The 22,453-nt window shown below is 35.7% G+C and overlaps 4 protein-coding genes across 7 annotated transcripts in view; 1 reads left to right on the forward strand and 3 right to left on the reverse strand.

The window, feature by feature from the left end:
• The window catches only part of LOC104750155 (nuclear pore complex protein NUP98B-like), a 13,028-nt gene extending 10,068 nt beyond the window's left edge, over positions 1-2,960 (reverse strand). For all 4 annotated transcript variants that reach the window (XM_019238421.1, XM_019238422.1, XM_019238420.1 and 1 more), the window contains exons 1-6: positions 2,809-2,960; positions 2,329-2,402; positions 1,904-2,197; positions 1,023-1,478; positions 716-928; positions 1-617 (exon numbers count right to left, since the gene is read on the reverse strand). In XM_019238421.1, coding sequence (XP_019093966.1) covers positions 1-617; positions 716-928; positions 1,023-1,478; positions 1,904-2,197; positions 2,329-2,347 — 1,599 coding nt within the window. In that variant the 5' untranslated portion in view covers positions 2,348-2,402; positions 2,809-2,960. The remainder of the gene's footprint in view (positions 618-715; positions 929-1,022; positions 1,479-1,903; positions 2,198-2,328; positions 2,403-2,808) is intronic.
• On the reverse strand, positions 3,544-6,664 carry LOC104750157. The gene is made up of 9 exons (XM_010471911.2): positions 6,169-6,664; positions 5,598-5,678; positions 5,079-5,498; positions 4,862-4,997; positions 4,607-4,772; positions 4,395-4,523; positions 4,102-4,296; positions 3,903-4,025; positions 3,544-3,829 (listed from the first exon to the last, which is right to left on the reverse strand). Exons 1-9 carry the CDS (start codon positions 6,344-6,346, stop codon positions 3,722-3,724), a joined length of 1,536 nt encoding a protein of 511 aa, XP_010470213.1. The 5' UTR covers positions 6,347-6,664; the 3' UTR covers positions 3,544-3,721.
• LOC104750158 lies at positions 8,074-10,957 on the reverse strand. The gene is made up of 5 exons (XM_019238567.1): positions 10,656-10,957; positions 10,138-10,265; positions 9,477-9,632; positions 8,972-9,013; positions 8,074-8,542 (listed from the first exon to the last, which is right to left on the reverse strand). Exons 1-5 carry the CDS (start codon positions 10,729-10,731, stop codon positions 8,471-8,473), a joined length of 474 nt encoding a protein of 157 aa, XP_019094112.1. The 5' UTR covers positions 10,732-10,957; the 3' UTR covers positions 8,074-8,470.
• On the forward strand, positions 15,456-15,933 carry LOC104750159 (pumilio homolog 15-like). Its single transcript, XM_010471914.1, has one exon. It carries the CDS (start codon positions 15,470-15,472, stop codon positions 15,875-15,877), a length of 408 nt encoding a protein of 135 aa, XP_010470216.1. The 5' UTR covers positions 15,456-15,469; the 3' UTR covers positions 15,878-15,933.

A 22,453-nucleotide genomic window follows, 5' to 3' on the forward strand; every position in this document is an offset into this window, starting at 1 on the left:
AGAGCTTGAAAACAGATTTGCGGAGCCAGTGGAAGGTGTACTGAAAATGTTACTCTGTCCATTTGCAGGATTGGTATTCTGTCCATTCACAGAACTAGTCTGTTGAAATGTAGGAGTGGTATTCAGTCCAAACGCAGAACTAGTCTGTTGAAATGTAGGAGTAGTACTCTGTCCAAATAAAGGGTTTGAACCGAACAGCGGAGATGACTGACTGTTGTTATTATTTCCACCCATGCTAAATGCTGAATTTGACCCATGTGCAGGGGCTGAACCAAATGGCTGCTGTGTGCTTGTTGCAAAACTAGGGGATGATCCAAAAACGGATGTGGCATTTGATGCAGTTGACCCAAACATGGATGGGCTAGTGGGTTGACCAAAGGATGGGGTAGTGGGTTGACCAAAGGATGGGGTAGTGGGTTGACCAAAGGTGGGGGTAGTGGGTTGACCAAAGGGAGAGGGAAAATTTGGGGTAGTTGTTAAAGTCTTCTGTGCAAAAGGGTTTGTTGGATTTGTAGATGTCTGGCCAAACGTTGGTGAAGGAGAGAATACACTTGGCTGAGAAGTTGTTACACCGAATCCAGCACCTCCAGGAGATTGACCAGGAGGACGTTGTCCACCTGAAAATTAAACAAGAAGAGAATCAATATTTTGGTAAATAAAGCCCAAACATCTAACCTTAAGCCAACGCATAACATGGATTTGTCTGCCATATGACCTTTATCTCCTCGCTGGTAGTCCTCCCACCTAAGCTCCTCCTGGTTTTTTTCTTTGTATACAGGCATGGCAGATATAGATTGTAGCCTCCCAGGGTTACTACCAGTGCCTGACTCTACCTCAGTTGTAGGTGCATAAGGCATGACCCTACTACCCCCTTGTTGACCCCCGCTAGTTGTTTGACCCCCAAATATTGGGGTCGAAGCCTGTGCACCTGCAAAACAAAACATGTGAACATAATTAGTTACCATTTAATGGGTGGGAACGTTCACTTCTAATCTGTAATTGAATAGGAATAGCTGGAGAACCTTGGGCTCCAAAGGGAGATTGTGTAGAGCTAAAGGCACTGCTACCAAATGCTGAGGTAGACTGTCCAAAGGATGGGGAAGAGCCAAAACTAAAAGATGGGGTACTTGATGCACCAAACGCAGGAGTGCTTGATGCACCAAAGGCAGGAGTGCTTGATGCGCCAAACCCAGGTGTGCCTGTGGCTCCAAACGCGGAAGTGTTTGAGGCGCCAAATGCGGAAGTGTTTGAGGCACCAAAGGCAGGCGTGCTAGAGGCACCAAAGGCAGGAGTGCTAGAGGCACCAAAGGCAGGCGTGCTAGAGGCACCAAAGGCAGGCGTGCTAGAGGCACCAAAAGGTGAAGATGAACCAAAAGAGCTGTTTCCAAAGGCAGGCTGTGATTGCTGTGGGGTGCTTCCGAAAGGACTTGACTGAGGCGTTGAGAGGCCAAAAGACTTTTGACCAAACGTAGAAGTGCCTGTAAGAAAAAATTGATCAGTGTTCGTAAGAAAAGACGCATAAAAGAGATATATCAGAAGACTAATGATAACCTGGAACCTAAAGAAAACAAACAAACTAGACCAAATCAGGAGCTAGTACTGTCACGAAGAAAACCCAAAAGACTACTAATTTTGGAAGTAGTAAGAAATCTTTTGAAAAATAAAACTTGAAATTGCTACCCAGAAACTAACAGGCAATCAAACGCTTGACGAAATCAGAAACCAGAAACCGGTAGCAAAAGTATGTGTTTACAATTTAAGTCCGATTGAGAGAAGGTAGATCCTATTCCATTAGGGCTATCAATGTACCAACCACAAGATATGAGCATATATACTGGTAAAGCACTAAATCAAAGAAATGATTGACAAAACCCACACAGTAAAATACATAAAAGGTACTTACCACCAAAAGGTGAAGTTGAACTACCAAATGCAGGAGCAGAAGATGCTCCAAAAGCCGGAGTAGAGCTCCCAAACGCTTGTGATGAAGCACCAAAAGGGGAAGAAGAAGTTTGAGGTGCACCAAACACGCCGGTTGAAGTGCCCCCAAACATGGAACTCCCTGTCTGTGCGCCAAAAGGAGTAGAATTACCAAAAGGCTTCACAGCAAAAGGATTATTGCTCGGGTTATTGGTCTGCCCAAACAAAGATTGAGTTTGGGTCCCAAATGGATTGTTGTTAGATGACTGTCCAAAAGCTGTAAAACATATTAAACGGGTCAGGTTAGCATAGCAAAAACTATAAACATCCAAAATTTGATTAAGAAAAACAAAGGAAATATCCGTGCAAACCCCATAGTTAACAAAGAATAAGGTAAGGAGCACTTACGATTAGAAGAACCAAACATCTTTCTTTATATATTCACGAAACCGGGCTTAGCCAAACGAACTGTTCCTTCTACCCTGTTACAACAAAGCACGAAGATGTCAAGAACAGTTATACGAAGAACAAAAGGCAAACACAAAATTCCGAAACATGAACATACGAATTTTACACTAATTAACCACACAAATAGTCGTAATCAGATCGACATTGAACAAGGCAACAGCACAACTTGTGTAATTCATAACCAGGAATCATCAAAACCAACACTAATCGTACCTATGAATCCGATGGAAACCAATCTAACTAAGACTAAACTACGTTTTATGAACGTCACAACAAGACAGAGAACCGGAGATTCCCGTACCCGTTCGTCAGATGTCGTCAAAAATTAGGGTTCAGGCGTGAAGAAACAGCCGAAACTGATAACGGAAACGATTGTAGTTCGACGTCGTATTATAAAAGAGGATTTGAAGAATGTTATACCTGAAGGATGAAGCACGATATGGAGTCGAAGGAGAACGAGGATAGAGAGAAGCAGAGAGACCTCGCCGGAATTATAAAAAAACCTAAAAAAGTTTTAACGTATGGGGGAATGAGAAGGAGGGAGGGCTAGCTAAGTATATAAACAGAGAGTTTCTGCGTTGTATTCAAGTCAGTGTAGCGTCGGAGAGACGCTCGGTTTATTTATTAACTGGGATTGATTGCCCGGTTCGACCGACTCGCGTTGTTCAAGTCAATTTGTACTATGTAGCGTCTTTCTAACGCTCGGTTTTTGAACCGGGATTGATTTTTTCGGTTCGACCGACGTTAATCATGGTTCATTTCTCTCGGTTCGCTCACTTGAATTTTTTTTTTTTTTTTCTGTTTCTTTATTTTTTTGTTTTTTTTTGTTTTTTTACTGTCTTTTTACGTATTTCCAATTTTATTTTCTTCTTTAGCGTCAACTTTTTTAACCTTTTTAAAACTAAATATGACATTTGAAAGAACACCAGCATGAAATTCAATATTTTATTAGTTTTCTAAAAATTTTAATTAATTGAAATCAAAATATGTAGTCTACTCTCTATGTCTATGATAACACAAAAACAAATAAGGTTGTTCATAATTGTGTATGGTTATTTTACTTCATTTTTCTTTTTCCTTTTTATTTTTCTTGTTTCAATATTTCTTCATTGCTCATTCCATTATGATGAACACAAAACACTAGTCGTAGCCTCGTAGGCAACTTCTGAAGTGCTGTCATGTTTTGGAATGATGTATTTTATACACTCATCCCTTTCATTATTGTGTTCTTCAAACGGAAAAAGCTCTTAGATTTTGTGTTCTTGAGTAACAAAAGAAGAAAAGAAGAAAAGAAGAAAAGAAGAAAACAGAAAACACAGTTTTGTGTTCACTATCATAGAAATTCTTGACTAAGAGCTAACTGATGATAATTCATGTAATCAATTCCATTTAACTGGACGCAACACAGTATTTGCTCTGGTAGTTCCTCCGGTTTATTCCCCTGAAAACAAGATTTTACAGTTAATAACCATAGCAATTTGACACAAAATTCGTCGAAGTAGCAAAACCATTACCTGAATTGTGAGTCCAACATCAAGAACACAGTGCTTGAGCCTGTCTAAAAATGCTTCGAATCCTTTACGCGATATATAACTGAATCTATGCATATCGATATCAATCTCAAAGTAATTTTCACCCTACAAGTTCAAAAATTTAGAGCTAAGTAAGCAGGTTTCAATAGTACTTGTATTTGTTAGGATACTTGTGACATACCGAGTAGAACTCGTGCTGTGGTCGTGAAAGCACAGGTTTTTCGTTATAAGCATTCATGAGTTTTTTCTCTGCACCGTTCAACTGGAGATCATCTACATTTGCAACACGTCCCAATATCTTTAACCGTTCCCTAAAGGGTACATTTGTATCCATAGTAAAGCCTTTAACTTTCTCAACCTCATCATCTATTAATCTCTGCATATATCCAAAGACAAAGCGATTCAAAAATGTGTTTTCAACAGAAGAGAACAGAACAAAGAAAACAGAATCATGAGGAGGAAGCTTAAGTTTACCTGAATGCTTTCTTGGAAATGAGGTGGAAGCTCCTTTAAATAATTATCCGAAAGTTTAAAGTATAAAACAAAATTCATTCCTTCTCCATCAGTTTCACCTTGAAAGATAGCAGCTGGATACAATGGAATCTATGATTCCAATAGCAACATCATCACTAAACTGAAACACCAGAGACAATGCAAAAGATCAACGATTTAACTAGACAACATACCTGAACATTTACAACAAGTATTGATGGGAGCTTGGTGGAGGTGGTACTAACAACAGGAAGCTCCACGAATTGTGCTATATGGTTTATTTTACGTTGAGATAAAAATACATCGACACCAAATGGATTATATGCAGCATAGTTTGGTGCAAACTCTTTCTTCTTTTCTCTACCAAAGAACGAAATATCATTTAAGAGTTAGTAACAGAACATATGATTAGGTACTCGAAACAACAAGCTTCTCCCTGTATGGTTTACCTGAAATAAGTTTTGCCACGAACCCGGAAACTACCAGGCTCAATGATTGACCAGCAATCAAACATTTTCTTTTCGAGTGGACAAAATGGAACCTGAGAACCCGCCATTGGTCTCTGCAACTGCATCTTTGTAGAAACTGAAACATAGTAAAGAACAAAGTAAGTTATTGGTGGAATCTCTTCAGTTCATATACAGTGAAACCACAATTGAAACTTACATAAAGGACCAGTAGGGTGTCCTTCTCTCCACCTGAAAGATAGTTTAAGGGCAGCTTTTTTCCTCGTACTTGGAGGGCTAGAGCTTAAAGACCTTCTCTTTTCAATAGAAGGAACAGTCGAATGAAGACAAGGTAAGCAATTGCTTGGAAGAATCCCGCAGTTTTCCAATAATCCTTGATCTTTTCTAGAGCTATCATCAGCATTTGAAGATATCTCGTCGATGAAAACAGGCTGCTTAGTGTCTGTCAAAGCACTCTCTGACTTCGATTGTGAGATAACATCATCTACGGTTGAGTGAGAGTTGGAAGTTTTGGGACCATCGCTTAGAGAATTCCTTGCAGAACCGCCAAGGTTTGAGTCTTTAACAGATGACATACTCGATACTGAGATACGCTCACCTCCGTTTACTGACAACATATCTGAAACAAAACGTCGCAAACAATGATGAAATGAACGTGATACATAGATCATAGGAAGAAACAAAAAGGGGTGTTTTAAAGAAGCTTTTGTTATAATACCTTCCTGAACACTGTGAAAATCATCATCACAGTCGGTTTCAAAGGCGAGGTTGGAATCAAACCATGCTTCATCAACGCTTGCTGTTTCATAAATGAGACTTAAGTCAGGTAAAATATATACAACTCTAGTAGAGACTCAAGAACTCAGCTAAAGTGACAGTGTCATGTAAACAAAATGTTAATCCTCACAATTCAGTGCTCATCAAAGATGTTTAACCATTTAGAGAAAGATTCACTCTTTTGAGTAATAAACCGTAAAGTATAAACCAAATCCCTTTCTCAACATACAAATCACAAAACTGTAAGCTAATCTAACAACACTAAAACAACAATCTAATCCCTAATTACCCAAAACAACACACTCAACAACCAAAAGACATAACATTTCGAATACAATCAATCAAAAAGCTTAACAAACCTTGAGAGATACACAAGAAAGACAAAACCCACGAAGCCAAATCGATCATAAACACACAGAACAAAGACCAAAACCAAACAAATCAATAGAAATGCAGAGAGAGAAACAAAAGATTGGTTTTTATTTTTAATTGAATTGAGAGAGATTAGAGACCTCTGAAAGTGGGATTAGAGAAAGAACGATCGTGATTATCGAAAGATCCGTCAGATAAGCGAGAAGAAGACACAACTCTCTTCTTCTGAATCTTTCGTCTTGTCCGAGTCTTTCTCCTCTTGCTTGACCTTATTTTACCACCTACACAGCTCTTAGGCGTTGACACGCAACCTCCCATCTCTCTCTCTCTCTTCTTCTCTGATCACAAAATCAACATATACGATCTCTCTCTCTAAACCCAGAACTTGAACAGAGAGAGAGAAAGATAAAGCTGGTTCCTTTTAGCTCTTTGTAGAGAGAGAAAGAAAAAATATGTTTCCTTTTACTTCTCTCTCTCTTCCTCTCCTGATCAGAAATCAGATAGAATCTGCCAGACACGATCTTCAAATCCACTTACTGGCCAACAAAGAAAAAAAAACTTAAAAAGAGAAGAGAAAAATGGTAAATGAGACACAGACAACTAGACAAACAATTTGGTGAAGACGAAGTTTTTTTTTCTGTACTTCGAAACCAAATTTAAAAAAATGTAAATTTTCTGATTGGTTAAAAATATATTTTGGGATTTGTGAAGTCAATGAGACAAAAAAATTGGGAAAAATTATCAAAAGACATGTTGTTAAAAGAAATATATATCAATAGTTATCATCGCATATACGGTGAGTTAACGGCATCTTACAATAAGCAATTATGGTTCACTAAATTTTAGATTTTTACGATTGAAGCAACAACCACATTGGACTTATCGTGTTTAACGTTTTGTAATCATCTGTAATTAGTAAATTACGTACTATATTATATATGCTTCGTGTGATGGAGAATGAGAATATATTTTAAATATAAATTATAATCACAAGTGGTTGATAGATCAAATATTTATTAGTTATTAGAATCTAATTTGGATTTTTTTTAGTATAGTTAAAAGATGTAATAGTTTACATCTCACAATATTATTTTAATTTTCGCTTTTAAAATAATTTTGTTTTACTGGATTTCCAAGACCATTGCCTATTTACTTCTCAACGACATCATATACTATTTTTAATTGAGATATATAAAATTTTGATCATTGGTTATTCAACTCTTTTGTATGTATTTTAATTAACAAAACAATTCAACCAACAACACAAAAATGAAAATAAAATCAATTATCGAAAATGTATTTTGCGAAGATAAAAACCTTAAAGAAACAAGTTATTAATAGGTAGATGACTCGAAAAAAACTAAAGATTGATTTTAACTAAAACTAAAGATTGTTTTTTCAAACTTTTATTATGAGGTTCGTAATCATATATTATCTTTGACTTCTTCTTCTTGGTTCCAAAAATAAAACCATATATATATATATATTTTAAGAAATTTTGAGGTAACAAAAAGCTTCATGTAATCATATTTCCATCGTACAATACATTGTATTTGTCTATATCATTTTGTAAGCAGAGTATGGCCATCTAAAATTAGACGTGTCAGATTTAGTGGCGTGTGACATTATTTTCACATCACACATCGACATGTTGTCTTGTCTTTTTTATTAAACTATACAAATCGACAATAATTAGATGTGAAGATGTGCCTGCTTGTGATTTTTTTTACCAAACAAAACAAATTTGTCTGTGAATAATTTGCAGTTGTCCAAAAATAAGACATCTTCCTTAGACCATGGCCATTACAGCAACTCTGTTAAGTTGCTTAAATATAAACAAATTATATTATTTATTCTAAACTAATTAAAGCAACACATTTAGAACTTAAATAAAACTATGCTTCCACTAGAGTAACTCAAATAGGTTGCTGAATCATTACAATAATAATTTTTAAACAATTATTTCTTAATTAACAAATTTTAATATTCTAAAATGACAAAACAATGATTTCAATTAATATTTTACATAATTTGGAAATGTTAAACATATATTACATAAACAAAAAAAAACGCTTGAGAGGTGTGGCAATCATCGTAACCGTTTCCAATCTGACCAGGGTGGTTCATGATGATAATTTGGTTACCTTGTTACAACAGCAGATCATCTGCTTGACACCAAGGTGAAAGCAAGGAGAGCGTGCTCACGGGTCTGACCATCCTTGGAGATACCAGCCTCAAAACCACCAGTGGTGGAGTCAATGACAAGGACAGCACAATCAGCCTGGGAAGTACCGGTAATCATGTTCTTGATGAAATCACGGTGACCAGGAGCATCAATGACTGTGCAATAGTACTTGGTGGTCTCGAACTTCCAAAGGGCAATGTCGATGGTGATACCACGCTCTCTTTCAGCAAAACCTGCAACAAACCTGCAACAATACTTTAAGCTCTATGTGTTGGTTCTTTCCCATAGAGCTTACCTTGTCCTGTTTCTGCCATTTTCTTGAGAAAAGCCTGCAACAAAAATAGGAAGAAAAAGAACACAATCGAAACACAAGCTATAAGTACCAAACCAATCTCAAATCCAGATTAAACATTCTTCTTCTTCATTCCGACACAGAACTCATGCTTGATTATTTATGAACTCAATCAATTCTTATATAAAAATGCACCAACAATCGATCAATGTCTCTGCTGGTAGGATCCTTTACAAACCTAAACCAACAAAACAGAAACCACAATCGTAGGATCCTTTACAACCTAAACCAACAAAACAGAAACCACACTTATACATATACTAACCAACTATATATTGCTACATTATCCAAAGATCACTATCGAAGAACTCTCCTATGCAATTGATATGGAGCCAAATGGTTCTAGTTTTCAAAACTGGAGTCTTACAAACTTATGAGTGAAAGGAGAAGGCATCAAGATGATTACCTCCATAGCAAGAGCACTGAACAGAAGCAAAGTTGCCAAAAGCTGCAGAGAAATCAGGACACTATCATTCCAGTTGACTTTCTATACCCATTGTGATATAATAAGGACATCTGCAAAATACAAATATAACAAGCCAACAACGTCAGGTACTATCTGAAAAACAAGAAACAAATATGTTGAAAGAGCAAAGCAAAATGGTGATAAGGAAGCTACAAACAGAATGAGGTCTGACCAGATTAGTGCACAACGGTTTCGTTGTTATGTCTAAATAGTAATAATCATAAGGAAGAAAAAAAAACACAGACATTCAAATCCTAAACAATTCCATATAAAACAAGTTGAATGAATATGTAACAATAACAACACAACAAACACAATTAGCTTTTGTTACCTTTTAAATTTTGATCATTATCTCAGGAGAAGAGAGCCCTTACGTACACCTTCAAGAAGCACGATTGAAGTTAACAAGAGTTAGTACCCGTTCACCTTTTTCCAGGCTCCATACGTACACCTTCAAGAAGCTCCTGCGAAATACTTTAATCATTCGCAACAAAACAGCAAACAAACCTGTTGGATCGACATCTTTGGCGAGCTTAATTGCATCCGATGTGGCTATTATGTCTTGGTTAGCAGGGGATATAGCTAATATGATACAATTGGGCTGGAAACAAACAGAACTAAACAATTTAGAACCAGAAGATGCATCCAACGATTATAAACAGAAAGCATAATATAGCTGCAGAAACAATACATCTTCCTCAAAACCAAAGCTCCTTGCTCAAAAATAAAGCTTCTTCCTCAAAACCAAAGCTTTTATTAACAAACACATAAGAAGAGAAGGTTTTAAAAATTCACAAACCAGATCCTCTAGGAAGAAAATCTCACACAACAAGAACCAACTTTAATTCAAAACCACCACTTGCTATGTTCCAAGCTCTAACCATGATTGAATCATGAAATTTCAGTGGTCAAAAAATCTGATCAGATCAAGCAAACACATTCTATTCCCTCCTTAATAAGATGCAAAAATCACGAAATCAACATCATTCCAAGAGCATGGGAACGCAAAGCACGGAGTGATAGACTTGGATTGAACAAAACGCAGAAAGGATTGATCGAATTCGTCAGATTGAGAAGTTAATCAGAGAGAGAGTGAGGAAAAAAACCTTGAGGGACGAAGAGGAGTCATGCGAAAGGAGTAGTCGCCTGAGAATGCATGAAACCGCCGCCGGCAAACTCGCCTCCGTCGTCCATCGATTCGCCGTTTCGTCGAGAGAGAGGAAAGAGAGAGATTCTGCAAAAGAAGAAAAGGAGAGAAAAAAAAAAACTGTCTTTTATATTTTATAAAATCCAATTAGAAATTGACACGTATCAGTGTATTCACAGTTCCTTCTGCTACTCCGCACAGCAACGGTTCTACTAATTTATGGGCCAATTCTTTTAATTTTTATTTTCTTTTAGGCTTAAAAATGGTCTGAGTACCCCAAAAAAACTCTACTGGATATGCTCTTAGGGAACTATCATTCTTTTTCCATCAACATGCATTTCTTATTTTTATTGATAACACTGCATGTAGGACTGTTATACTGTTATGCTGCAATGTTTTCCAAAAATAAGTACTTTGTCATAATTTTATAATTATCAAAACCATAATTTATCTCTTGACAGATTTGATAGATGTTACCTGACTTTGTTGAGTAGAAAACTGTAAAAAGGATTGTGAATTTTTCTGAGGTTTCACTGTTTACTCCGAAGAACATTCCTCTATGCAAAGGCCATGCTATAAAAGACTTCAAACAGTCTTCTAGGATTGTCAGTTTTGAATTGGGCCTCCATAAAAATGTTTCAGATTCTAGCACAACATCTAGGAATATTTTAACAGCTTTTGGTCCAATAGAAACTCCATTAACCAATGCCTCCTTATCACTGCTTTGCCACCGACCTTCTCCCACAACTTCTTCATCATTTATTCCCCAATGTAGTATTCTGCAGTAGTAGTTGATAGATTATGTGCTTGGACTCTAAGAAACATACAGAGAAGAAGCTGATTATGGCAATATGAAATGTAAAATAAATGGTAAACATATGAAAGAAACTCAAACCTTAGGAGCAATGTCTTCTGGTATCACTTTGCCTATAACAATAGTAAAATTCGGAGGCCATGCAATCATTGATCCAACTGCTTTCCTAATATTATAATGAAAACTACAATAATGTTTCATAAATACTATTATGAAATTATGTTATTATTTTTTCCCACTCTAAATAGAAGCGATACTACAAATGTAGAAGACAATATTGAACTATTTAAAATAATAAAGATAAATTTAAAAGAAAATTCCTATATGTTAAATAAATTAAATAACAAAGTTAAATATATTCTCCCCCCATGCGTGGGTCCTCTACTTGGTGATGGTATATTACTCAACCATCACCTCTCAATGTAAAAACATGATGCTAATAGTTTGAGTGTTTGACTTGTAAAAGAAATAACAGCTCTAGAATCCAAAATTTATAGGTTGATGTACGTTAGTAATGTGTTCTATTGGGCTATTGGCACATGTTTTAGAATCTGGTTGAGCATAAATACATGAAGGTGGTGAAATAGAAGTTATAAATTTGGTTGAAACGGAGAGAAGATTAGACCGGCAAGAATCTTAAATAAAAAGAGGAGGTTGAGTCCAACTTATGCCAACTATACAATTTCTTCTTCATGGACCCTCACTCTATCTACATCTCACCTTTTTATTTCATTTTACCAATATTTTATATAAAATAACAATAATTATCACCAATAGTCATAAAATTAAATGTTAGAAAACTATAACACGGTCGGTGCATGGTGTAGGACTACTTTTTACAAAAGTGAGAAAAATGTTGTTTTTTTTTTTCAATCAAACCTCGTATATATTAAATTATCGGAGATGACTCTTTTTGAGAGAAAACCAATTAGGTACCGACGAACTTACATGGAAAAAATAGAAACCTCGTGCTTTTGCAAATTTCGTAAATTTATCGGTACGAATATTATCCTCTCGATAAATATATCTAATACTAAGATTAGCAAATATATTTTTGAAATGAATAAAATCCTTCAATTTTGATGAAAAGGTCGGTTAATCCTCGATATTAGACGTCATCCTTAACAGGTCTGAACAATCCATGATAAAAAGAGTTTTATCCAAATCCAACGCTAATAAACACTTCATAGTCCAAATAAGGATATCTAACTCTACACGTAAACCGAAAAGGCTTCTGTGCGATCCTGCCCCATATGTGGGATTCTAAATATTCTTTTTGTTTTATTGCTTTTAAAAGAAGATAATGTTGTTTTTTATATTGGCATTTTGTGAAATATTTTATATTGCGTTGAAATAATAAGATATGAAGGAAACTAAATGTGGATGGATTTTGTGGTCTCTTCTCATTTTACATTGGTGTATAGTAAAACTACAAATTCATCCTCACGACTTAGAAATTCCCAAAAAGAAAGTTCATGAAGAACACACATAAAAATCAATCGCAAGGAATTGTTTAATCACACATACGTCTTGTTACTTAGTTAGGTTTCCAATATCCTATGCAAGAAAACCTAATAAAATTTTATACTTGAAAATTAATCGGAACAACAAATTAATACAGCAAACATTATCACAATTCACAGCAAGCCCTTGATAACCAGGAGATCGAGCTATACATGCACTACGTTATACGTGTTATAAAACTTTTTTTCAATGTACCAAATAAATTCGACCCAAAATATCAATTCTATGGAAATTCATATAAAAATAGTAACAGGATGAAGTGTTTTAGTAAATAAGTATCTAGTCGATATAGCTCAATGAGCTTAATAAAATAAAAACGTTAGATTGAATTGAAAAACAGTACTATAACCTCTATAAATTAACATTCGATAAATTTCAATAAATCAGTATATTTTTTTTTATTCTTATATTATTTATATATCAATAAATTAATAATTTATAGAGGTTTTCAAGTAGCTCATTAAGGTGAGCTTTATTTAATGAACTGTGCCATAAAAGTTTAAGAAGGAAATTTTGTGCAGGAAAAATTGGGACATTTTTAAGAGTATACTAAATTTTAAAAAAAAATTTGAAAATTACATTTAATATTATCTACACATTAATGAAAATAGACATAAATACCCTTATTATTAAACAATTTAAAATTTTTTTTTAAAAAACTAAAAACTTAATTTATATTTAAAAATAATTCAACTTAAAAAATAAATTACTTTGAAAAATTGTTAAATTCGGAATAAATTATTTAATAAATAAAAATCATAACTAAAACGTATTTATTGTATTTTAAATAATGACTACATGAATCAATTTTTTTATCTTAAAATTTTGAATAAAAAAAGAATTGAAATATTTTTGTTGATATTATTTAGATTTGAATTTATATAAAAATAAATAATTCAAGATCATACAATTTGTATATATATATATATATATCAATGTTTTAGACTTATTTTAATCAATGTTGATTTATTTTTAATGTTGACTTTTTGAACAACGGTTTTGTTTTTGACTTATGTTTACTTAATTATCTTCATAATTGACTTATATTAAAACAGTTGACTTATGTTATGGGTAGTTGATTTATAACATAGTCGATATGATTTGTTTCAAAGTACTTATTTTTTTTTGTTCATCGATTTATATTTGTTTTCTGTTGATTTTTTCATTGACTGTTGATTTATTACATTCTATATTGATTTATTAATAAGGTTGATATTTTAAATGTTGGCCTAAGTTTAATTTTTGTTGACTTATTTATTTTTCTATTAATTTATTTTAAAACTATAGATTTTTGTTTGTTTGATCGTTTTTTTCGCATAGTCGACTTTTGATGATGTTGACTTATTTGTTTTTTCAAATTTCTTATCAAATTTAAGGTATGTATTCAAATTTTTTGGGAAAAATTAAAAGAGAACAAATTAAAAACACTGATATTTAAGTTCATCGAAAGATATCATTTTGCCCAAAGAAAAAAAATTGATATCTAAATAATAAAATAGGTTTACCTAAAAGCTATCAAACCTGCTGATGACCGGAAGCAAGAACTTGAATAGTAGTACCAGCAAACACAAGCCCCACGGCTTTGTGGCAACACCAACAGATCATAGCCTTCAACGAAAGTGTTTGGTTTCCATGTCCGACTCATTCCCGTTGATCCACCAAACCCACTACAAGGCTCCTGGACTGCTCAAATCCCCGACGACCAGCTACCAAAGCTAGATCCCGTACCTAGCAATCTAACCCACTTGAATCTAACACCTCACCTCCCGATCTAGCATCTTCCGCAACTCTGAGCAAGAAACTATTCAATCCGGTCCGGTGGATGCAAACTTCGAGGCAGTTTATAGCGGCTGGTGGCTCAATCAAGCCCCCATAAACCGGAATCCACGAGCGCCTTCTAGGAATCCAAAGAATCCACAGTTAACCACCAGTACAAACAACGCAACCCAACAATCTCCCACTGATTTCCGCCCCAACTGCAGCGTCCGATTTGAAGGGTGAGCCACTGGCCTCTTCAAACCCAACAATCTCCCAGTGATTTCCTCCGTGAACCACTGGCCTCTTCAAACCAAATTAACACGACTTCGGATCTTCTCGACCTCCAAATCGTAGCCACAACAGCATCAAATGGGAGAAAAGATCACACCACCGCTTTCAGAGAATAGATTTGCTCACCACTGTCCTCCTTTTGCAAAACCAAGACCTACAATGAAGATCTTCCCCTAACCTTACCCGTCAAACGAACCAGATATCTAAGAAGAGAAGCACCGCACACACTGGAGGAGGAAAATTCGATAGATTCGGCGACCAAACCCAGATCCAGACCTCCAGAGCTAACCCAAAATGAAAGCCCAGATACCCCTTGCTCACCAAAGCCACACCAACCACCAGAGAGATGACGACACACGAACAGCCCGTCCAGCCGTCCGCAAGCATCCAAACCAAGTTAACCCCAACAGCCAATCTCAAGCGAACCTTCCAACGACGTGCCAACACGTGCTTTATAACCACCAACTAGAGCCCAGATCTGACACGAATGACAACTTCACCGGAGGAGAAAGACTCATCAACGGGAGTAGACAGAGCAGGAAATAGTTAAAGAGGAGGGAGCCCTCTCCGGCGCCAGAAGGGCATGCCACAGAGGCAAACAGAGTTGAGAGAAAGATAAACTAGAGAGAAGGAGGAGAGTTTAGCGAGAGAAAGATAAATATTCAAAACTAAAGAAACAATATTTGTTCCTATCATTTACTCTTATTAATGTGCATTGAATGTATAGATTGAAACTTAGGTACTTAATTAAGTTGTTACCAAAATAAAAGAGTCAAAGATTCCTTTTGAGTTATGCAAAGATATTAATTTTAAAATCTAATGTATACATATATATACTACTTGGGTGACTTGGTTTTACCAACTTATACAAAACTATATATATAAAAAAATATAGCTCTAAATAATGAATAAATTTTTTGTTTTAATCATTGTATTTGCTTTGAGTTTTGGATCGAACAATGCAAGCAAACTATTTCCTAAAAACAAAGTAATTATCAAGAATTCTCTCAACAGGAGTGATGATATTCTCACGATTCATTGTATATCTGATCAAGACGATCTTGGTATTCACTTAGTACGTCGTTCAGACTTATATATCTTTAAATTTGGGGATAATTTTTTTGGTGGGACTAAGTTTGACTGCAAACTATCGCATGGAGTGGGTTTTAAATCTTCTGTTACTTTTACTGCTTACAAAGAAGATCCTTATTTTTACATTAAATTTGGTGATTTTACGTTTTGGGATGCTAGAGAAGATGGAATCTATCTCTCAAATGAGTATTATCATGAAAAGTTTATGTATAGTTGGTAAAATCTTAGTCTCAAAGCCATATTGTCTTTTATATTTGATGTTAATGAATTTAATGATATGAGGAAATAATAGTTAATATATTGTATTTTTGAAATTATATGCAAAACCTAAAATTATCAGTTCGTAATTTATGCAATTTGACAAATCCTAATTTACAATATACACCATAAAAAGAATACAATTGTTTGATTACACGTTAAATTGCCTTTAAATGGGATTTTTATAATTAAAGTAAAATGAATTATATCTAAGCAAACAAATTATATGTTTAAAACGCATAGGTCCAAATTGGTTCAATAATTCGTATCTGATCTGGAATACAAAAAACAAATGATACTGCAAGCATTTGAATTAAAAAAAAAATCTTTTGATTTATTAATTTTCAAATGAACTATAGAATCCAAGCATCAAAATCAAAATTTTGACAAAAACTAGTTACCATTCTCCAAAATCAAGATTTGATAACTACTTTCGGAGCAACAATTCTCTACAAAAGTAATTACTTAAAACAAAACATTTGATCTGTTTCAAACAATTCTAACAAGCATTAAGATTCTCATTCATTTAGTTCATAAAGCACCCTAACATCCGCTATTGTTGGTTGGCTGGGGAAGTTTTGCCCAACTAATGATTGATTCAGCCATTCAACATTATTTTTGATGGTTTGATGAAATCAATATAGGGCTCTAGCCGTGTGAAAAAACATATTTGAAAATATTATTTACATATCATAGTAAAAACACAAATTGAATTGAGATTTCGTTCAATAGAACTATATGAATGATCAAATTTTGTTTAGGGCTCTGTTCAGAAAGTTAGTCGCTGTGACAACGACAGTTCTTCATAAACTTACTTTCAAATATTCTTTATCTTTTCTTCATCTCTTCTACTTTCTGTCACATTGATCTGAATTTTAAAAATTTGGAATTGCCAGTTAAAGCATCGACAAAACCCAAAGCCTTTGCTTGAAACAGCAATAGTCGCTTATTTTTTTCATTTTACAGATCTGCAAAACCAAATCAAATTGTCATCGCCAAAAAATTCAAATCTATACTTTTCTTATTTTTTCTTCTCTATACTATACAACCTAACTTAAAAAAAAATCAAAAAATCAAAAACACAGCGTTTAGAAAAAGTCGCGCGACACTGAAACGCACAGGGCCTCGCTGTCATAGTCTCCTCGCTGTTCACATGAAAGTGAGTTTCTTTCCTTTCTTTCTTTCTTACTTTCTTTCTTGTTTTTCACTTTTATGCTTTGACAGTTTTTGTTTTCGCAACGTTCAACATTATAGCATATTGGAAAACTAAAAATGTGTATAAATCTCATCATTTCGTAAGTTTTTTGTAATTAGTTGATATGTTCTTGTAGCTTAGTTGGTTAGATTTCGGCCTTTTAATTCTCAAACTCAAGTTCAATTTCCATTATTGTTAATATTTATCTTCATTTTTTAAATTATTGGATCATAACTCATATTCAATTTAGACAATAAAACTAATTTTTAATTTTTCTTTTCCTGACTATGTAACGTTCCGACCGCCACTTTTCATGGGGCCCCATGTCTACTCCCAGTCCATGGATCCACCTTTCACAGTTTCGGCAGTCACTTCCCAAAAGGTTACCCCATCCTGAAACTATTTCAGCTTATGCACGCTTAACTTTGGAGTTCTCTTGGGACCCTTGAACAAAAAGATAAGTGCACCTTGGTGACATAGATGGCGAAATCAATTCTTCCTCTCCGCAAGTCTCTAAAACTGGGGTGTCATAATTGTAACATCCGTGAACCGTAATCTCGGTTTGGGAGGTGCATCGGTCGATGAGGTGTCAGTCGATGCAAGGTCGATTTTGTGTGGTTCGACTATAAACGTTGTGTTTTGGGGGATAGGAAAACCTTGAGTCGATTATAAAAGGCGGTTTGTCGTTTTGTGGCCGAGTTTTAGCCGCTTTTGAGAGAAAATAAAGAGAGAAAAGAAGTTCTTGCTGTTCTTGAGGATTTTGGGAGATTTGTGGTTGTTCTTGGGAAGATCTGAAGCTAGGAACGTTGAAGGAACGTGCTAGGAGCGTAGGTCTATCATTTTAGGGTCAAAATCCTCTTTGGCAAATGTGAGTGCATGACCATGGCTTATCTAATCTTGAGATTTCTCTGATCTGCTTGTTTATGTGTTGTTTGGCTTGTTAGAACGTTATTTGGGGCTTTGCGAAGTTTTCTTGTGGCTTGAGATCAAGTTTTTGATGATATAGGAACGGTGATCCGGCGAGAAGCTTTAGGGAAAACGATGCTCGACAGGTGCGTCGGTCGATGCAGATGCGAGGACGGCACGTCTGACCTAGGAGCATTAGTTGATGCCATGTGGAGGTGTCGGTCGATGCAACAAGGGATTTCGTGAAATGTCGAGCACACGTCGGTCGATGTAGTGATAGTGTCAGTTGATACAAGCTAGTCTTGTATCGGTCGATCTAAGCTTGTGTCGGTTGATGCAACCCCTGTTAGTGTCGGTTGATGCATATATGGTGTCAGTCGATGCAATTCCTGGTTTGTTTGTTGATTGTTGTTTGATGGTTAGAGTATCTCAAATGCTTGATGTATAGCTCAGTAGATGGGAAGATTGCCTCACTGAGTGTTTATAAAATATGCATGCATTTCAATTTGTATTTGTGGTACAGGGAAAGGCAAAGTGTGATTGTGGAATCAAGGCTATGAAGAGGAGTATCTTCTAGAGGCTCGGTTGTTTGCTCTGTGTCTTTTTTAGGATGTTAGAGTGGAACTTAGTGGTCTAAAACGGATGCTAGGATTTCTGGTTTATGATTTGTTTTATGTTCTGGATTGTTAATGGTTTGGTATTATGTTATTTCTCTAATGGTTATTAGTTATTGGATTTATTATTTTTATCCGCTGTTGTTATTGTTTGCGGTAGGTTGCTAGCGAGTATGGGAACACTAGATATTAGGATTTAAAAAAAAGGGGTTGGATTGTTTCAATAATTCACCCATGTAACAAATCGCAACGTCCTCTTTGCGCACCAAGACCGTAACCCTCGACAGTGTGAGCCTACTCAACTCCACTCTCGTCTGATTTCGGCTCTGATACCACATATAACGCCCCGACCGCCACCTCTCTATGGGCCCCATGTCTACTCCCAGTCCATAGGCCCACCTTCCTTAATGGGCCTCACGTCCTCTCACAAGGCTCGTGAGCCCATATATATTCGACAGTTGGTTTGCTACGTCAGAGAGGCTTTAAAGACTTGTTACCGTCCCTACAATTCACCACATGATCTTCCATGTGCTTTGTCCTCACTCGCACTGTTCGATAGTCACTTACCAGAAAGGCACCCATCCTGAGACTACTCCAGCTCAAGCACACTTAACACTGGAGTTCTCTTGGGACCCTTAACCGAAAAGATATGTGCACTTTGGTGACATAGGTGGCCAAATTAATTATTTTTCAAAGCTTTCTGCAAGTCTCTGAAACCGGGGTGTCATAGGCTATCTCTTATTTTGTCTTTAATTTGAGTTGTATATAAAAGAAATGTTTTATTAAAGTTAAATATAATGATAAGAATATCTCTAGAACAATTTAAAAACTTATAAAAGAATTTTAGTTTAAAGGATGTAGGTTACATTGAAAACAAAAAAATAATAAAAAAATTACAAATATATATATATATATATATCAATTGACCCCGGTAAAAAAATATTTTTGGAACTGCCACTACTCCTTAATTTCTCTCTAGAGGCTGACACATCATCTGTAAGAATTACGAATAAGTGAGTATGAGAAGGAAAGAGAAAGAGGTAGAATGATTAGGAGAGAGAGAGAGAGAGAGAGAGAGAGAGAGAGACGGCTAGGTTAGCATAGAAGAGAATGAGAGATTCTCATTCCTTGAATAATAATGACCTAGTTACAAACTATTTATAGGGACACGATGAAGTTTATATAAGGAAACTACTAGAATGTACATTTGTAACGTAAGAAGAACGCGTTCTTATAAGATAAGGAGAACGCATTATTATAACATAAGGAGAACGTGTTCTTGGTGTGTTCATGTTCACATCATCATTATGTAAAATTCTGAAGCTGACACCTCATTTAAATACTTAACCAATCAAATTAAAATAACTAATACAACTAACTTTTATTTATGCTTACCTGTCAACATTATGAAGTATTTACGGTCCAAGAAAAAAAAAAGTTGAACCCTATAGAAGTGGTGACGATGATTGAACGATTAACTTGTTTATTTTTTTACTTTATGAAACAACCCGATCTTCTTTTTAGTAATAATAATAAAATAATGAAATACCCTATAATATTTAATTATAACAAGAACAATAAACCAAAAACAAATCAACATGCACAGCTTAAACATATAAATCAACTCCAAATTATCATAAATAAATTATCAACCAAAACCAACAAAAGCCAGCAACCTAACATGCTTATAAACCAGGTTCCAACATAATAAATAACAAGTCTTCACCACGTTCAAGAACATTCCTACGCCCCCCTTTGTCCTGCACTCAACAATAAAAGACGTTTTTATCCTTACAAACCCTAAACCTTCAAAACCTTATAAATACTCATTTAAGCCCTAGGGTTTAGAGTGTGCACAAATTGGAGCAGCCAAGAGATCACGTCCAGAGGAGCAGCCGACGACCAGAGCCTTCTCTCGTTTCTCTCTTTAAATCTTTGAACTTCACCAACTCTTTTCTATTATATTTTCTTTGTTCTTTGTTTCTAAAGGAAGAAAAGATTCTATACTTTGTTTTATAATCATTGAAGTAATATTTAAAACTTTTTTCTCTCTTTATTCTTTTATGTTTATGAGTTTATTAAACCTTGCTTTGATGATTCCCTTAAACATGCTAGAATAGTTTTCTAGTGGATTTAAAGGGATAATCAAAAGGGGGCAGAGATGATCTTAGTTTAGGTGGCAATTTTTAGGATTTGTTATATTTAAATTCTGTTTATTCTATACTTTAATTATAAGTCTTTACTTAATGCTTTAAGCTAGCCTCATGAACTAACTAAGATCTAAAGTGTGTGTGCGTCTCCACAAACCACTTACCTATGGAACTTCATGGATTAGGATCAAACCTGTTTGAAATGCTTTGATCTATGCGTCGTTTCCTGCGACAGTTGAGTAACGGAGTATAGGGATATTAGACGGTTAGCTTGTGATCTATAAGTTAATAGTTCATTCGTGTTTTGTATTCCGATTCTTAGATAAACAAACTAACCCTAAACTTTCCTAGATAGATAGATCATCAATCCTGTGCGATTTCCCTTGATGCCCAACGCTTGTCTCATTTATTTTACTTGCTTTTTATTTACGTTTATTGTTTACTACGACCGTGACAACCAAAACCCCATTTTTATTGAGTCCTAGCCTTACATCCCTTTCAACGGAACCATTCTCTCTCTGTGGGATCGATCGTTAAATACTACTACCGATTAGTTGTGCACTTGTAGCCGTCGAGTGGTCTTTTTAAGGTAAAAGATTTTGAAGCGAAAAATCACACGCATCACCAACCGTTAACTGTCCAATCCCTCTGGTGGAAAGCTATCCCTTGAGGTCACGGAGTATCCAACAAAATCTAGTTTGGATCAGGTAATAGACGAGACCACGATTCCATTCTCAATCTCCGCTCCTCCTAATTCACTCCTTAGAAAAAACATTCCTCTAAACTGCAGATATCTCCTAGAATATTGACTCAAATCCAATTCCATTAATGAAGAGACTAGATAAACGGCTTTGGTATAATTCCACCAAATTTCATTACCTTTGGGTATAATTTGCTCTGTCGAAATCCTTTCCTCCCAAACCTTTACAATTCTGTATTTTTCCCTAATCTCCTTCACACCATGCCAAGCTTCTCTCTCGCTCTCTCTTTGCTTTACTCATAGCCTAAACATGAAATCATAAACAACATCAGCAAGGAGAAGGGTCTTCGAGACTTATACAAACAAATAAGGGCTTTTTGTTTATTTAGACCAAATTAAGATTTAATTAAACCATAAATTAATTAAAACCACTCTCTTGGTTTACTCTACACATCACAATTCTATCCTCGGAACATAGGTGTTACAATTTCTCCAACTAACATAGATTCATCCTCGAATCTGAAAACACCTCAGCCCATCTGCAAACGACTTCAACCACCTTCGCAATGGTTGACACCACAACCTAACCCCACTAATCAGCCCAATTCTGCCCCCCCTTCCGCTAGCACAATCCTGACCCACCCGGTCAAGACCAAAGGGGAAATCCGAGATTGAACCCCCACCAATCTTTGAGATCCGCATCTAGTTAATATGCTTATCTCCATGTCTTTGACACTTTTTCCCCCAACTCATCTACTCTTAGGTTGGAACCTTCGAGCCAAACCAATCTCACTCTCAGACCCCCTGTTTTCGAGCCATATCGATCTCACTCTCAGACCACCGTCTCAGAGCCATACTGTCTCACCCTCGGGTCATCACCCATGAGATATTGGACCAAGAGAACCCCCATATTCTCTATCACCCTCAGGACCGCAGTCTCTCGAGCTATCGGTATTTAGGGAACCCCCCCCCC

Source organism: Camelina sativa, chromosome 16 (genome assembly GCF_000633955.1).
Source record: "Camelina sativa cultivar DH55 chromosome 16, Cs, whole genome shotgun sequence".
Classification (NCBI taxonomy): domain Eukaryota; kingdom Viridiplantae; phylum Streptophyta; class Magnoliopsida; order Brassicales; family Brassicaceae; genus Camelina; species Camelina sativa.

Bases quoted from the DNA above. Each gene is read 5' to 3' on its own strand.
- LOC104750157 (XM_010471911.2), bottom strand. From the start codon at position 6,346: ATGGGAGGTTGCGTGTCAACGCCTAAGAGCTGTGTAGGTGGTAAAATA. The intron at 5,679-6,168 runs GTCTCTAATCTC...TTTATGAAACAG, and splicing joins CTCTAATCCCACTTTCAGAG to CAAGCGTTGATGAAGCATGG. The intron at 4,297-4,394 runs GTAAACTTAAGC...GGATATATGCAG, and splicing joins ATTTCCAAGAAAGCATTCAG to AGATTAATAGATGATGAGGT.
- LOC104750158 (XM_019238567.1), bottom strand. From the start codon at position 10,731: ATGTTCTTCGGAGTAAACAGTGAAACCTCAGAAAAATTCACAATCCTT. The intron at 10,266-10,655 runs GTAACATCTATC...CTTCTTTTGCAG, and splicing joins TTTCTACTCAACAAAGTCAG to AATCTCTCTCTTTCCTCTCT. The intron at 8,543-8,971 runs GTAATCATCTTG...TTTTTGTTGCAG, and splicing joins TCAGTGCTCTTGCTATGGAG to GCTTTTCTCAAGAAAATGGC.
- LOC104750159 (XM_010471914.1), top strand. From the start codon at position 15,470: ATGAATAAATTTTTTGTTTTAATCATTGTATTTGCTTTGAGTTTTGGA.